Raw genomic sequence first — 16,445 nt, 5'->3', positions numbered from 1 at the left:
AAAATTACTGGCTGAAGTTTTTTCAGTTTATTAAACATGTTATCTAAGTTTGCCAATTACAAATATTTGTTGCTAGTTAACTGTTGTTAATGGGACCATCTTTAAAACAGAATAAATTTCCAAGAAAGCTCAAGGATATCCACCCAAATGAACAGCTGAAAATTATAATTAAAAATCAGTTTCCTGAGGCTTGATCTGCCACTACGTCTGAAAGCAGAAGCATCTTGGGGCATGTTTATCCTATTGGGTACCGGCTAACTCCAGTTAAGATTTGAGGGACTTCCTGAGAAAATATTTTGCTGTCCAGGTGAACTATGCACCCCAAGCTGCAAATTTTAGGTTGTATTGCTCTCAAGCATTGCATCTGCCATATAGCTGAACAGATTTCCATATTAGCAAAATCTGAAGGGGAAAACCAAGAAAATCAACACATACACTGACTGCATTTCTGATAACATGCAGACTCATGAAACTGCCAGTGCAGCACCACCCATTAGCTAAAATATAACATTCTTGAAGATACGGCATTTATACACTAATCAGAAAATTCTGCACTTTTCAAATTGTAGTTAAAAAATAAGTATTACAATAATAGTTATTTCCTTCTAAAATTATGCCATAATTATGTAGATAAAATAAGAAAATTGAAGTCCTTCCACAAAAAAAATAGACATTTTTTCTTTAAAAAGGTTCTGATGAAGATAAACACAAAAACATCCTGAAAATACTTGAAAAAATGCAAACTGGTATACATGGTTACCTGAAGCATAACTATGTCCTTGTCGAACATCTCCCTCCTGCACTTCACATTATGATAGTAATAAATCTGAAAAAAATACCCAAAACACCATACCATAATCATTAACACAGATAATATTTCATCTAAAATTATTTTACTTCTGTAAAAAATAAAACTTTGCTATACTGTGTTCATAAACAAAAAATGAATCTGTAATTTGAAAAAATTACATAATTTTATCTGTATGCAAAAAGATTTTTATAGAGCACAAAACAATCATAGTTGCTGGCTGGGCTGTAGTGATGCAATGTCTGAATTGCATAAACTTATAAGCAAAAATCTTTTTGACCTCTTTAGCTTATTTTTAATATATTTGTTTAGCAATTAACTGTTTGAAATTCACAGGAGAGAAAGCCCTTGCAGTTGGGGAAATGTTTTTTTTTCGCTCCATGAATTGCTCTTTAATCATCTGAGATACCATCTCTCAGGAATTGCCAGTGTCAGCAAAATGTTAATATTGTGACAAGAGCTATACTTAACCCAAACCATCCCGGGAAGGAACTCAACAGGACTAAGCCAGGCGCCAGCAACACCACAATCACTGCATGGCACTGAAAGGTGGGAAAGTTTGGTTCTACCACAAGACAAGAAAAATAAATAGAGCTGGCAAGTTTCTGCATAGGCCTGGAAACAAACTCAGCACGCTAAAGTCTCCTCTAGACACATACCATTTATTCCAGAATTACATGAAGACAGCTAGGTATGCCTTCCCTTTCTTTTCTATCATAATAATCCACACATATAGATGCCCATTCCTATTATCTGGGAAAGATCCAAAAGGAGCTGGCTGAACATGAGCTCTCCCCATAGCCAAAGTAAAGAGAAAGGACTTGCAAACTGTGGGAGTTATTTTATCTCAACTAAAAGAAGCTCTTTAACTTCAAGATCCTGACAACCAGGAGAAATTAACTCAGAGACTTATTTCACTACGAAAAGCTATGCTGAAATTCCAGATTTGATGTGTCTACAGCACTATGGGCACTGCTACAATTGTACATAACTAGAGCTCTTTTTGCTCTGACAAGGACACCACCTTATGAAGATCCTTCAGGAGTCAAGAAGTGTCAGAATATAATATATTTGAGCAGCTTAATTCAGTCTCCTAGTAAATATACATTGCAATTATCTAATGGAGTTGAGGGCTGATGGGACTGAAGGAATTTTCTTGCAAATAAATCAAGTTAACACCTCACAGAATTAAACCCTATAGCTGTTATAATCTAAGTCTTGCTGAGAAAATCACTTGAGACAATCACCCTGGTGGGTGGTACTGACACCACAGTACCCATTTTATAGCTGTTATGCTTGAAACACCTAATTTATACAAACACTGAGAACATAAGTTTAGAAATTAAAGTCTCCAAAAGTATTAGAGCTAAAAGCCAAAACCCACTTTGTTCTACACTGCTTCTAATGCTTCTGTGGGGTCTTTGGATTTCAACTACTTTATAAATATAAATAGCCATACCATAATGCTGCATATTTTTATATCTGAGACACTTTTATGTGGAGGTGATGAATGCATTACCACGGATGCGCAGATCTAATTCTGCACTTCCAACTGCTGCTTGCACAGTACACAGTAAAAAAGCTAGGACTCATTAACCGCATTAACTAAAACTCTACACAGCCAGCACTGATTTCAGCAGCTACTGCAGCAGTTCTGAAATAAAAAAGCAACTTCTGACTAAAAAAAAATCAGACTAGTTTAAAAGCAGAAATACTCAAATGACGCCAGTGCTGATAAAAATGCCTACCATATTGCCTTCCACAAGACTGACAAAAATAAAATTTCAAATCAATACAGAAACAGAAGGTTTTGGGGTCTGAAAGACCAAGAACTCCCTCCATACGCCACCCTGGTCAGGTCCCACCTCGGGTGCTGTCTCCAGTTGTGGGCCCTTCACTTCAAGAAATACACTGAGGTTCTTCCAGGCAACCAGCGACAGGACAAGAGAACACAGCCTCAGGGTGTGCCAGGGGAGGTTCACGCTGGACATTGGGAAGAATTTCTTCACGGAAAGGGTTGTTAGAAATTGAAAAGGACTGCCCAGAGAGGTGGTGGAGTCACTGCCCCTGGAGGTGTTCAAGAAGTGACTGGACATGGCCCTTAGTGCTGTGGTCTAGTTCACAAGGTGGTGTTTGGCAAAGGGTTGGACTCAATAACCTCAGAGGTCTTGTTCAACCTAATTGATTCTGTGATTCTTTGAAATTATCCTGAGAGAGCTATCAGAAAAGAGTGATTCTCTACAGCTACTGTGCACTTACCTGATTAACAAGAGAGAAGCCATTCCTTCTCCACATCCCTGCATGCACTTGGGCACATAGGACTAGGCATCGTAGAGGATGTTCTATTAACATGGGTGGGCTAAGTTCACTCTGCATTAAGGAAATGCAATATTTTGATGTACACAGAGAAAATAAAAGAAAATGGGACTGAAATGAAGGAGGATGATATTTGTGATCATTAAAATATCTGGGCACTACAAAAGGCAAGCAAATCCAACAAACAAGTTAGATGAGCCTATTCACAATCTTTCAAATCATTGTTAATCACCCTTACATTCTGTCTTTGCTCCACACAGCTACTGCATGAGGGCTTTAGTTTATTCCTAAAGACAGTAGCTTTCATATTTTAAAACATCAACACCAGCAATTTAATAACACTGTAATTTCATTTATTTCATTCAAAGGTTAAGTACTATTTCTTTCCAAAGACACCGAAATTTCTTCTCCCAGTTAGGTTTTATCCTCTTCCATTCCACTTTTTTTGACTACCCCTTAAAAAAATAGCGTATCAGTAAGAAGAGGCAGCAGGCAAGAAACAGCTGGGGAAGAAAATTAGAACCCAGCCCAAGGAGAAGGAATCAGATCCTGACTGGGGTTCCTAAAAACAGTTTCTATTACAAAAAGGAGGCTATGTGACCTGAGTCTTAGTTAACTTTAGAGAGCAATACTGCCTGTCTATGCGCTAGTCATGAATATCTAGATATTAATCTTTTAAGAGGTAATTTTATGTACGAAAGATATCCTCTCTGAGTAGAATTCACAGTACAAAGGCCCTTTGTTTTATTTAAAATCATCCTACATTTACATGACCAATTTCATGTTCAGCATTAATTGTATTTAATGAATACACAACATTTAATTACATACCAGGGGTAGCAGCTCTGGAAACTTATATGCCACTTCTGTTTTACTCAGCAAAACATGCAAGCCTACAAAAAAAAACACGAAAAAACCATACTGAATATTATGTACAATATTTTATGTAATTAAAACAGGACAAAAAAGGTAATCTGATTTACTCGCAGACCATTTTTCTAGACAGCGACAAGTCTCCAAATTTATCACCTTGGAGCTACACAGTTATTTCCTGAATAAACATATTACAAAGAATACAATTTAAGAGAATTGAAGTTTTCCCTTTGTATCTGCATACACTTGCAGTACAAGTGAGATTTTTGCCCTTTTTTGACTTTGTCATGTACCCACAGTGAGAGCCAAGAGTCCTTCATCTGTCAGGACAAACAATCACCAGCAGATACCGCATCCTTTTTATCAGTCTTTGGGGGGGGTCTATAAAATACCTCAGGAACTAGAGTAAGGCCCCTACAAAACACATTAAGATTTTCTGGTTTGCTTTCTTTTGAAGTTACAAAGACTCTGCTCAAAGATTCAAATATTCAAAGCCATTTGACACTGAGCTGCATGACACTTTACCTAAGAATTAACTTTTTCATTTCATTATTTGTGAATTTATTTTTATCACATTCTTTCTGATTCTGTAGACCAAAATTCACTAAGTTTTTTCAACATAACTGCTGAACAAGATAGGCACAATATGAAGAGAAAGGCATAGCTCAATTTTCTGCTGACACATCTGTTAGATAAATCTGTTCTCCAGCAGAATGTTGATTAGTCTATTCAAGCTGACAGCTAAACATGTTCCCAAACAGTCAACCACAGTCCACACTTTGTTGAAGTTCTTTTGCATCACTCAAGTGGCAAAAGTAGCAGTAGCTGCCTATAATACAAATCTAGAGGCATGAGACAATCTCCCCAGTGTGAATGATAACAAGTTTTCTGATGATTGAGAACATCTGGCCTAGAAGCTACCAAACAGCTAGAAAACGGCCAAATTCAGGTATTAAACAATGCTTGCGTGTGTCTTCATGTACACACAAACACAAATCACATCTGCAGAATATTTTTCATTTCCTGAAATATTTTTCAACTGTTCATACCTGCAAGTAAACGAGAAACTGGGAGATGAATGCTAACTTTTTCCTGAGAAACGCAGTATCTGATGGTCTCAACTGAATGTCCACACATACTGAGGACAATAGGCTGTTCTCCATCAGTAAACCCACTATGACACTGCATCAACACAGTCAGGCATTTCTTGTAAGCTTCAATCATTACTTTTTCCTAAAAGAAAGATTGCAGTTTAAAGAGATTACTAAAGACAACGTAATTAAGACCCTGAAGGGTTTGCAATTTTTAACTTTAACAACAGTCCTGCAAAATTAAGATAAGGAATCCAACAAAAGAGTCAAATTAAGGAGGGCACAAACTGCAAAACTGGTATTGGTATCTCTGATTAGAAAAGTACACACTAGGATGTTGTTTGGGTTTGGGGATTTTTGTAACTGACATTATGGCAACTTTCTGAGGAACGGTCATGCTAGGCTAGTAAAATCTGCGTGTTAACTACCAGTAACAGATTAAAACCAGCCTGAATGTTCAGGTATTCCAGGATCACTTATTCCACAGTCATATTTTACCTTGCTCAAGTTCTGAAATCCTGAAACATTTAGGGAGCAAAAACATGATTTATAATCAAGCAGTATCTGGTAGATCCAGGACCTACTCCCCCATTCCCTCCTCTTTGAAAATTATAACCTGATAGATTTGTGATAATCACAATCTTCAGACGTGTGACAAAACTCTCTGCAGTATTTGCAAAAGGCTCAACCATGTTTTTTTAAGAACCGGTCAGTATAAACCACACTTTTGTTTAAATACAGTAAAGATTTGCATTTCCTCATAGAAGATGCCCTTGGCTTATGGTGAAATTGTGTTTAGGTCAATTTTTACATGTATTAATATTTGGGTTTTATCCCTATTCACACAGAAAAACAATTCTGAAGGAACTTACATCTAATGCACACCAGTCCTGCATCATGGAAATAACAAGTGTTAACTTCATCTGCAGTGTAAATGCTGCTTCCCACTCTGGTTCCATTTCAATGTGTTGTCCTACTTGGCGAGTTATTGGATCCATACCCTAGAACAAGAAGAATTACACATTTCAACAATGTATCACTGAAATACAGTGACAGCATTAGCAGAGGTGTGAGACAGTGGTTAGCTATCCTTATAAACATATTGGTGCTGCAACACGTAAAAAGAACCTTGGGGGAATGAAAGGGAATGAAATCACAAGTGAAGAGGTCTATTTGTGTGTCAGGAACAATTTATTCCTCAATACAAGGAGCAACTCTGCTGACACTTAAGATGAACCAGATTTTGCTCACAAAATTAATTGTCTTGTCTGCCTCTACAAGTGCAAAATATGCTCCAAATTACACTTCCCATTTTGAACTGCTCTTCCTTTCCGTTGTCCTCTACAACAACATTTTAAGAAGTAAGGCAAGATGTTATGTTTTACAAAACGCAATGGCTCCAAAAGTGATACTGCACTGAAGTTATAAAATGAAGAACAGATCAAATTTCTTCTATTTTGACATCATAATAGCTAACTTCCTGCTTAAATTTTGCCAAATTTTGTAATTCACAGATTTACATACCTGCATACATTTGAGTAATTCTAAGAAGGCATCAAAACCCTCCAGGAACTTGCATCTCAAGTCATCTGACCACTCCGTCGGCTTACTTATCAGCACGTACCTGGGGAGATTAGAAAGATGCAAGCGTTCATTTCTGACTTTTTTTTACACTCCTCAATTTCTCAAATCAGCACATAGTTAGTATACTTACTTGAGATCCAAAATTAGGCTTTGGACACGCCTGAATTTGAAAGCCTGCAGAGCAGTGTAACGTTCAAACTGAAACCTGCCTTGGATGTCGCGGTGCCTTAAGTGGTCCATGAAAGTTTTGATGATAGTGGTCATGAGATTCTCTTCTGTTATTAGCATTCGAGCCTATGCCAAAGTACATTGAAACTTGATGTAATTAACAGACACAGCTAACAAGATTTTCACACTGCACCATGAAGCTTATAAAATACATTATTTTTTTAATCCAAAATAATTACATCAATAATTAGAACAGAACACCGAAAAGCATTCTTTTCACAGAATCACAGAAGACAAAAAAAAGGAATCTAGTCAAAAATTATCATAAGCCAGATTTCTTTTTTCATTTCCTTTCTGTACAGAAGTCTGTCTATGGTAAGGCCCCTGCTAACCTATATAATTATGGCACAAGACATGTTATTACGTGTCTTATAATGAACTTGTACCTCCCTTTAAGTATGTGTTGTCTCTTCTCAAATAGTTTAAGCCCTTTAGGGGAGTGACAGCTCTTCTGTTTTCTGTTTACAAACTGTCAAGAGCTGTGGTGAGCAGAGCCTCTTGTGAGCCAGTAAGAACTGCAAATGCAACTTCCACATGGAAATTTCATGAAATAAACTCCAATTTTCCTCAAGGTCTACTGCATATATCCATGTGTTGCATGAAACAAATCAGCCAAGTCTGACAGATTGCCATCATCACCCAGCCTAACCTAACCCAACTTCACAAGAGAGGAAGGGGCACTCAGTTACTCCCAGCTCCTACTCATGAACACTTCCACAATTCCTCCATTCTGTTGGGGCTCCAGGTTAAATGGGATGAGCCTTGCAATCCTTGCATCTGGCTAGCAGACTCAACAATACTGGCCACTCTGAACTACCACAATGTGGCTCTTGACTAGAGCTTCCAGGTTCTGCAGCTGCTAATGATAATTCAAAATAGTTTCTAAAATGCTACTGCAGTGGAGGAGAAGAATGAAATGATTAACATTTTCCATTTTCCTTCCAAAAGATCATCACCAACAGAGCTGTCCATCCACCCTCAAACCAAAAAACAGCAGTTCCTTGAGAGCTTAAACTCTTAAATTACTAAGATCAGTTTGAAAATGTCACTGGAGAATGGTGGGGTGGTTTAAACTCTTCAACTTACTCATTTAGTTAAGAATGAGTGGCTATAAATATATTAAAAAATAATAGTTCATGTGATAGAAGCTTATCATAATTACTTTCATGTCATCAATCTATCACTTTGCACAACAGTCAAAACGCATTTGCTTTGCTTTTTTTGTATGCTTTTAAAATAGAACACATATAAAAGGGGCACTGCAATCACTCTGCCCGGGGAAATGTTTGAAATTACTTTTTCAAAAAGTAATATTGTTTCACCCCATCTGCCAAAGGGTAAAATACCATAACCATCTGAATATTAGTTGGTTAAGTCTAACTCTAAGTCTGAATATTAGGAACATTCCTACTGAAAGCACCACAATTAAAAGAGGCAATACAATAAATATTGTCCTGAACCATGGGAACAAAATCCTGAGTTCCTGTTGAATTCCCATGAATATCATCCATCCCTAAGACACTGAAGAAGTTTACTCAGTATTGTGATTGCCACGCTACTATTGAATTTAAGAGCTCAATGAAGCTTATTAAATTTGGGAGGATTCAGAAGCATTTATTTTTTTAAACAATTCTGGGTATGAAAATCAGACTTTTATTCCAGGACAGCTGCAAATTTAATTTATCTAGTTCATAATACAAGCAAAGACAGACTTCAATGGACACCGGAACAAAAAAAAAAAAAAGTTTCCTAAACAAGCTGGTGAAGGACCAGCAGATTTAGAGAGCTGGGAGAAGTCACAGTGCTTGTAGCATCGAAACAAAAGTTAACTGGAAATCTAAAAGAAGGCACTGTCTTGAGACTCAAAGTACCAAAGGAAGTAGGGAGTATCATGAGACAATTCTTGCTTGCACTTGTGTTGACTGGAAAATTAACATAAAGTGGATCACTTATAAAACTGCACCAGAATAGTGCTCTGAAACCATGAAATGCAAACCGTAATATAGACTTCTACAAACAGTAAATGTGGCTCAGTATGATGAGGAATTTAAATGTTATGTGAAACCGTAATATAGACTTCTACAAACAGTAAATGTGGCTCAGTTATGTGTATGTATCTCTAAATAAATATGAAAGCACCTTTCTAAAGAAAAGTAAAAAAAAATGTAAAAAGAAAAACCAGAAACACCCAGCCCACTCTGGGAAGCCAGTCTAGAACTTCCTGATGTTGAATACTCTAACTTCTAAACCCATAGCAATGTATGCAAACAGTCTGACTGTTCTGCATTGCCACAGTGATGTTAAAGAAATCTGCAGCCTTGACTTATGAACGTTGAGAGGCTTTTAACAAATAAAGATTTCCTTTTTTGGTCTTTTAGTACTTACAAGTGAAGGCACTGTGAATATCTGTATCGAGAGGTCAGCAATTGAGAACTCTCTGTCGTGGTCATCTTTCATAAAATCACTCTGCAATCGCTCATAGTTCTATTAAGAAGGAGGCAAAAAAAGGCAAGGAGTGCCAACTATCAGTTTTTAAAAGAAAGCCAGGCACTACTCACCAGAGTAGGTACAGTGAAGAGTTGGACAGACAGAGCAGCCACCGATACTGCCCGTTCGTGATCATCCTCCATATAATCTCTCTGCAACTGCCGGTAATTCTAAACAACAAGGGGAAATTCACCTCTAATCCACACTGACCTGATTTTTTAACTTAAATGTCTGCTCTGGGAAACTTTAATGCCATGAAAAAGGGGAGAGTAGCTCTAATGGATTATTATTATTATGGTATTTTGTACGAAGAATATGACAACTTAATCTGCTCACATGTGAGATCTACTCACTCTCATTTTCACAATAAAGGCTACTATTTTATTTTCTACTCAAGAGTCTGCAGCAGAGCGAGTAGAATTTTGCAGTGCTGATTTAAAGCATTTCAAATACCAGTTACTGCAGAAATACTAATCAGCATGACTCAATTTCAGCACTATTTCTGAGCAGTGCTATAACAGCTTATACCTCAACAATGAGCAGCGATTAGCTCTTAACAAGTGATAGCCTGCATAGCTGATGGTGAAGACAAAAACATCTGAACTGCTTTAGTTCTGGGGTGTCTGAAAGGCCATTTCCTTCCCAAGAGATGAGATGCCATTACAACTAATATACTGAAGAGTAAAATAAGATTTCCAGCATTTAATTTCAAGTTTTCACTTCCATAAAAAGGAACAAAAATCGGATAACAGTTCATTTAAATCACTGTATGCTAACTAGACTCTCTTCACTAGACAGTTTTAGCATTTAATTGCTCTTTGTAAGAAAGATACTTACCCTCGCAAAGCGGATAGCAAAAAGTTTCTTGTATTTCAAATCCATAAGAAGACTGCTCATGAATAACTGGTGATACACATTTCTAGCACCTGTCAAGAAAAATGAATGAAATATTGCATGTTACTATTTTCTATCAATGTATTATGGAAACATTTAGAAAAGTAAACTTCTACAGAATGAGGTAAATGTGCATTTCAGAGTAGAAGCTGCTTTGATTAAGTCTGTAAGGTGGTAGCAAAGGATAAAAAAGAATAACAAACCAAAATTCTTCAAGAGGCATTATTTATTACTCCTGTAATAAGGTAACACTTGAATGGGAATGTATATAATCAAATATAAGGGAAGTCAGCAAAACAAGAACAGAACTCTGTTCCTCCACAGGATAAACAGGGGATTTAGATGCGAAAAGAGGAGAACACTCTTATAAGAAGTCTTGGGAACTGCAACAAATTTTCCTAGTTGTGAACATCTCCATAAAATAATCAGCTAAGCTATCTCTGAACTTTTAATCTGTCTGGACAGCCTCCCAGAAAGTATTATCAACACAAATGATATTCATCTCCATGTAGCTTGGAAACAAATGCACGTATGCATAATTTCTTCTGTAGGTCATTTTTCAGTCAAAAGCCACGACACTATTTCCTTAATGCAGAGAACTATGGAATAGCAGAAAAAGCAGAGAAATACTGATGTTGAAATAGAAATGCAAAAGTTGCTCCTTGCTTACATGAAAGACATTATCCTAATAAAACCTGTATTAAAAATGTTGCAATGCTCCATAAAACCAGTATCTTTCAGATTACAAAATTTGCAGTGCCAGGAATACATTCCCAAGATAAAGGCATTATCAAATGCCTTTGATAATGTAATATTTTTCTCCATAAATAATATTTTTCTCCATACTACATCCACTTTCCACCTTACTTCTTACTTATTTTATTGGTACTCCAAGAAGTCCCCCAGGCAGTCATAATGCATCATTCCCTACTTGTTCTTTGTGCTTCTGTTTCTTACACCTGGCCTTACACACCCTTTCAGGATATCAAATCAGATACAGAATCAATGTTGGAATGGAAATTAACTACCTCACCTTCCTCAGAATTACAAATTTTCTAGCTAATTCCATTATACCAAACAGCCTTTCAAAGTTTCAACAGCTCTAAAACAACAGAACAGTAATTTTCACTGAATGTTCTCACAACAGTTAATACTTCGTGAACACTAACGCAAGTCAAAGCAGAAAGATTCTGCCTTAATCCCTTAAAAATAAGCATTTTGGTAGATATGAAATGGATGCTTGAGATCCTATAAAGCAGACAAACCCCCAATTTCTCTATCATTTACTCAATTTCCATTAACTATCACCATCATTTGCATATATCGTCAGTTCTAGTTTCAGACCACTTTGAAAAATTAGACCTAAAACCAACCCCATCTCCAAACAGTCTCTGTATGTTCTTGTCTTAAATACACTTGGGAATGTATCCTGAAGGGAGATTGTAACAAATTAGGAAAAATTATCTGTAATACACCACAGTAAAACTGAGCAAACATTAGCAGATACAGTAAAAGGAAAACTTAGGCATAGCATTCTCTAGCATTTTCCAGAGCTCTGAGAAAACTCACCTTTCCACAGTTTAGAATCATACAGCATCAGCTTATCTACAAGAGAAGAATTTTCACCATCTGGCCCTTCTTGCAAACCAACCTGACACAATATTCGGCGAAGGCCATCTTCATGAAGAGAAATGGTACAAGTTAGTTACAGCTCAAACACAAACGTGTGCTGTTTTGACATCCTGAAATTTTCACACAACACAGAAGCCCTCACACTGCCCCCTTTTTCACAACAACTGAATAACAGCACTCATATTTTGCTGATACAAATACAAATATTTCACACCTTGCAAGTTTCACACTAGCCTTATGGAACATAGGACCATAGTGAAAATCACCAAACGCAATGATTTGGTTTAAAGTTATCAAATTAAAATGTGCTTCCTTAAAAATAGCTTACTAAAATAAGAAACAGTTATACAGCAGACTAATTTCCCAGGGTTTACTTTTCCTGATTAGACTCCTATGAAAAGGAAAATATAATGCGTATATGAAATTACTCATATATTCATGCTATCATTTTAAGGCTTCTCTGCATATTTTTTTCTAATGGAAAGAAGTGACAACTGTAATTATATGAACATGTAAGTCATATGCTTGCAGACAAGCCTGCATCTGAAACACAGCACAGCTGAGACATGCTCCTGTTAAGAATGTTCAATCTGGCTTTGCACTGCAGGTAATGCATATTCCCGTAGAACTATGGGACTTACAGAGCACTTACTTCCACACCCTGCTTGGCATCTCAGATCCTCAGGCAGAATGGGCAGTGGCTTATTGCTGTGTACACTGCACCATGTGCTGCATGGTGCAGTAATATACACTCTGAGAACCCCTACAGCAGTTTGGGGTTATTCCTTTTTGCCTTGCAGAGTTCAATTCCAACTACTGTTATGAAGGATAACAAATCAATGGAAACCACTGCATTGCTCAGCAATTGTCAAACTTATTCCAGAAGAAGGGATACTTGCTAGGCAGGATGTAGTGGTCAAACTTCTGACTAAGTTCCATAGCAAGGTTTTTCTGGTTTTCTTTTTTTTTTCTTTTTTTTTTAATTGACAAGAATTTGTCATTCCTTTGACAGCAATCATCCAACCTAACTCTGGCACAGCAGAAGATCCCTCTAGCTGTCACTCAGCCATTGTTCAGGGACATTTCAGTGTAACCACCCAAGCAGCAACTCTATCACCCCATGTTACAGATGAAGGATAACAGACTGTTTAAAAGATTGAGCAGAATTTAATTGTTTGGGTGTGTTTGTTAAAAAGCTAAGGGAAACCAATTCTTTCAGAAGTGCACTACACAAAACCAGGCTCAGAGTACAAAATTGCATCCCAAGACACTGAAGGCAGTTCAAGTAAATGAGCACACTGGTCACAGACAAAATATGTGTGCTGTTTCCAAACAAACATGCCTTTTGCCCTTCTGAATCATAACGAACTCAGCATTTAATGAGCTGAACTCTTCAGAACTTCAGACATGCTACATACACAACTCAAAATTCAGTACTTTCTTCTGCAATATAAATAAATGACTTAAATGACATATTCAAGTTACTTTTTTGCAACTGTCATTTAGTGCTGAAAATTAATGAGTGTGGCACCTGGCACAAACGATGTGGCACAACACTGGGCTTAAAATGAAAAAGACACTTACTGCCTAAATGTTTCACTGAAAGAAAAATTTCCCACAGAAGGAAACTTTCTTCATAACTCCTATCTACTAGTACCTACTGTTCAAAAGTTTGATTTACTTATCTTTAATATTTAAACATGAACTACTTATGTTTCAAACATGAGAACATGTTATAAAGACCCTGTGCATGAAATCTTGGTTTTCCAACTATCAATCTAATAAAACATACAATCTAATAAAACATACAGTCTCTGAAGAAATGATGCACCCATGCAGAACACATGTGCAATATGAAAGCAGAGCGTGCTTTGCTAATACTTCTTGCTAACATTTCCAGATGAAAAAAATACAAATTGCAAGGGGGTCTGTATCTACATTTCTCCACATCAGCAGTTTGTCACTTTTCCTTTTATTTCCTCTCATACCCTACATCTTTACAATCTTACGATTTACCGGGACAAAGGGGGAACAAAGTCAAAACAAAAACTGAGCATTCCCATAAAATCTAATACTGTGCATCTTGATTCCTTTGAAGAAACCTCTTTTAAAAAATCTGATTAAGACGTTGTCAGCTTTTATAATTACCAAAACCCTCCACAATTCCTTGCATTTTCTCTGTTCTACTTAGCAAAAAATCTGAAGCAATTGCTTTCATCTACATTCATCAAATTACTTCTGAATAATTTTGTTTTATCTAATCAGACAGGTTATTTTCAGCTTAGTGCATTCATTTAAAAAGAAGTAGGGACTGAAAAAATAGCTTTTTGGCACACTGCATTTGACAGCGAGCCTCAGCTTCTGTTCAGCAGCAACTAAACAGAAAAGACTATGTAAGACTGGTAGCACTTGCACATGGAAGTTAGAATTCAGAACAGCACTCCAGTAAGAGAAAATAGAATGAAGTCTGACAAGTTATTAATAGCTTTGCCTTATACATTACATAGCTCAAATAAGTAGACAAAATTGCTTCAGAAAATCAGCTCCTCTCACAAATATTCTCTAACTTATCTCAAAAAGATCAATTTTGCCCACCTGAATATCCAATAACACTGCCAAGCCAAGTTAGGAGCTTCAGACCAAAGCTCTGATGGGCAACAATAGATGAATGCATAACTTGCACTTTCAATGGCTTTGTCTGACGACTGGTATTTCTCTTAAAAAGAAAAGGAAAAAGGAGGCAATGCATATTTAAGTGAGGACTGGCATATACTTCTATACAGAAATGCAGCATTCCTATGACTAATTTTGATAATTTGTAATATTAATACATATTCTAATTACTAACACAGACACAGCAAACCCAAAAAAAGTCTGAATTTTGTTTATCCTATTAATATTTGAAGGACCTTATTATGCAATACCAGCATATTTAGGTCAAACCATTTTCCACTCTTGGCCTGTTATCAATGCTCACACTGATCTGCTGCATTTTACTGATAAGCAATCCCACGTTCAATCCAAGACAGCCATGCATGTTTGTCCCTCTCAACATGACAGGCAAGTCACACTGCAGTCCATCATGGAAACTGACTGAGCACAGACTATTTTCAAAAATAAAAATTAAATACACAAAGTTAAAACAAAAAAGAATTTACCCTCATCTATGCGTTAGAAAGCATAATAGTTAGAGGTTACACATAAAAGCCATTTGTTCTTCGCCTGCATGGCAGCAAGTTAAAAATACTGCACAACGATATCTTAAAAAGTATGCTAATGCTTTCAAAATATCTTTAATAGTTAGACAACAGTAACTCTATTTGCAGCATTTGCTTTTCAAAGATTGCAATATCATACATAAACTATTTATTTCATGTGATTAAGTACTGCACTGCACCAGTTAACAAAAAATTAAAAGAAAACATTCTCACATTTTTACATGGAAGAATCTTGCAATATATAGATATTAATATATATACATATATAAACGCATAGATGCAAAATGAAAGTATTTGCAGTTTCACACTTGGATTCAATCAGAAATAATTTCCATAACTGCTGCTGTGAAAGACATAAAAACTGTAATATTTTAACTTCACTGATCTGAACTAGCATGTAATTCTAAAAGACACATTCAAAGTTCCTGGCCACATTTGTTTTATGAAGGAAGAAAACTGTCTACAAACTTCTTTTTAGAAAATTATTTTGGGTGTTATGTAGGCCATAGTAGGAAAAAAAAAAAAACAACTAAAGATCAACAACAACAACAAAAACCCCATAAACCAATATTTTGATATCTCTACTGCATTGTAAATAGAATCTCCAACACTTTGTATCATTAAAATATAATGAATCATTATGATAGCAGTATCACAAACTGGGTAGCAAAGCCTCCTTTTGCTTAAGAAGAGGCAAGTAAGGAGGTAACACCCTTACCCCTATTACTTACCACTATTACTGATTTTGCCTGATCACAGTACTGGAAGTCTCCGTATCGAACAGACCTACGGCCCTGCAAGTTCAGAAAGATGTAACATTACCACCAGCTCCTAAACGAGGAGTTCCAATTCTGTGTTTTACATTAGCATAAAAAACAGAGTAAAAGATTCAGACACATGCTAACTACTCTGACTTTCATGCTATTTTCACTTTTTTAAGTACTGTATATAGTTAGATACTTGGATTTCACAAATGTACCCTGTACATGTAAATGTACTTTTAAAAAGAAGATGAAATTGTATCATATATTCATTTACCTGTTACATTAAGTTTTCTGTATATAACACTGTTCTTAAGATGAACAATGAAAATAACCACACTTCTTTTATTAAAATACTGAAAACATTAGTACAAAGGCATTATTTATTAGTATTTGTTGGGAAGAGATATAACTTGAAGATATATCAGATATTTCAATGCCTTCAGCAGATATTAAAGTTAACTGGTCTTTTAAACATACAATTGAAACACTCGCTTTATTCCAAAAGAAGGTTTTTGGTCTTTCTCTACTGTCAATCCACACATCAAAATAG

At 36.3% G+C, this 16,445-nt stretch overlaps 1 protein-coding gene across 5 annotated transcripts in view; it reads right to left on the bottom strand.

The window, feature by feature from the left end:
• UBR2 (ubiquitin protein ligase E3 component n-recognin 2) overlaps positions 1-16,445 on the bottom strand; it is a 56,224-nt gene that overhangs the window by 25,707 nt on the left and 14,072 nt on the right. For 2 of the 5 annotated variants that reach the window (XM_041413508.1, XM_041413511.1), the window contains exons 7-18: positions 15,863-15,925; positions 14,509-14,629; positions 11,851-11,958; positions 10,225-10,313; positions 9,459-9,557; positions 6,803-6,966; positions 6,613-6,712; positions 5,961-6,089; positions 5,047-5,230; positions 3,956-4,017; positions 3,068-3,178; positions 761-826 (exon numbers count right to left, since the gene is read on the bottom strand). In XM_041413508.1, coding sequence (XP_041269442.1) covers positions 761-826; positions 3,068-3,178; positions 3,956-4,017; positions 5,047-5,230; positions 5,961-6,089; positions 6,613-6,712; positions 6,803-6,966; positions 9,459-9,557; positions 10,225-10,313; positions 11,851-11,958; positions 14,509-14,629; positions 15,863-15,925 — 1,296 coding nt within the window. Of the gene's footprint in view, positions 1-760; positions 827-3,067; positions 3,179-3,955; positions 4,018-5,046; positions 5,231-5,960; positions 6,090-6,612; positions 6,713-6,802; positions 6,967-9,285; positions 9,385-9,458; positions 9,558-10,224; positions 10,314-11,850; positions 11,959-14,508; positions 14,630-15,862; positions 15,926-16,445 lie in introns of all 5 variants that reach the window. The other 3 variants (XM_041413507.1, XM_041413510.1, XM_041413512.1) reach the window with 2 other exon arrangements.

Source organism: Onychostruthus taczanowskii, unplaced genomic scaffold, assembly GCF_017590055.1.
Source record: "Onychostruthus taczanowskii isolate IOZ18803 unplaced genomic scaffold, ASM1759005v1 scaffold42, whole genome shotgun sequence".
In the NCBI taxonomy this organism is placed as follows: Eukaryota; Metazoa; Chordata; class Aves; order Passeriformes; family Passeridae; genus Onychostruthus; species Onychostruthus taczanowskii.
The sequence above is the reverse complement of the archived record's forward strand: the minus strand, read 5'-3'. Positions and strand labels throughout refer to the sequence as shown.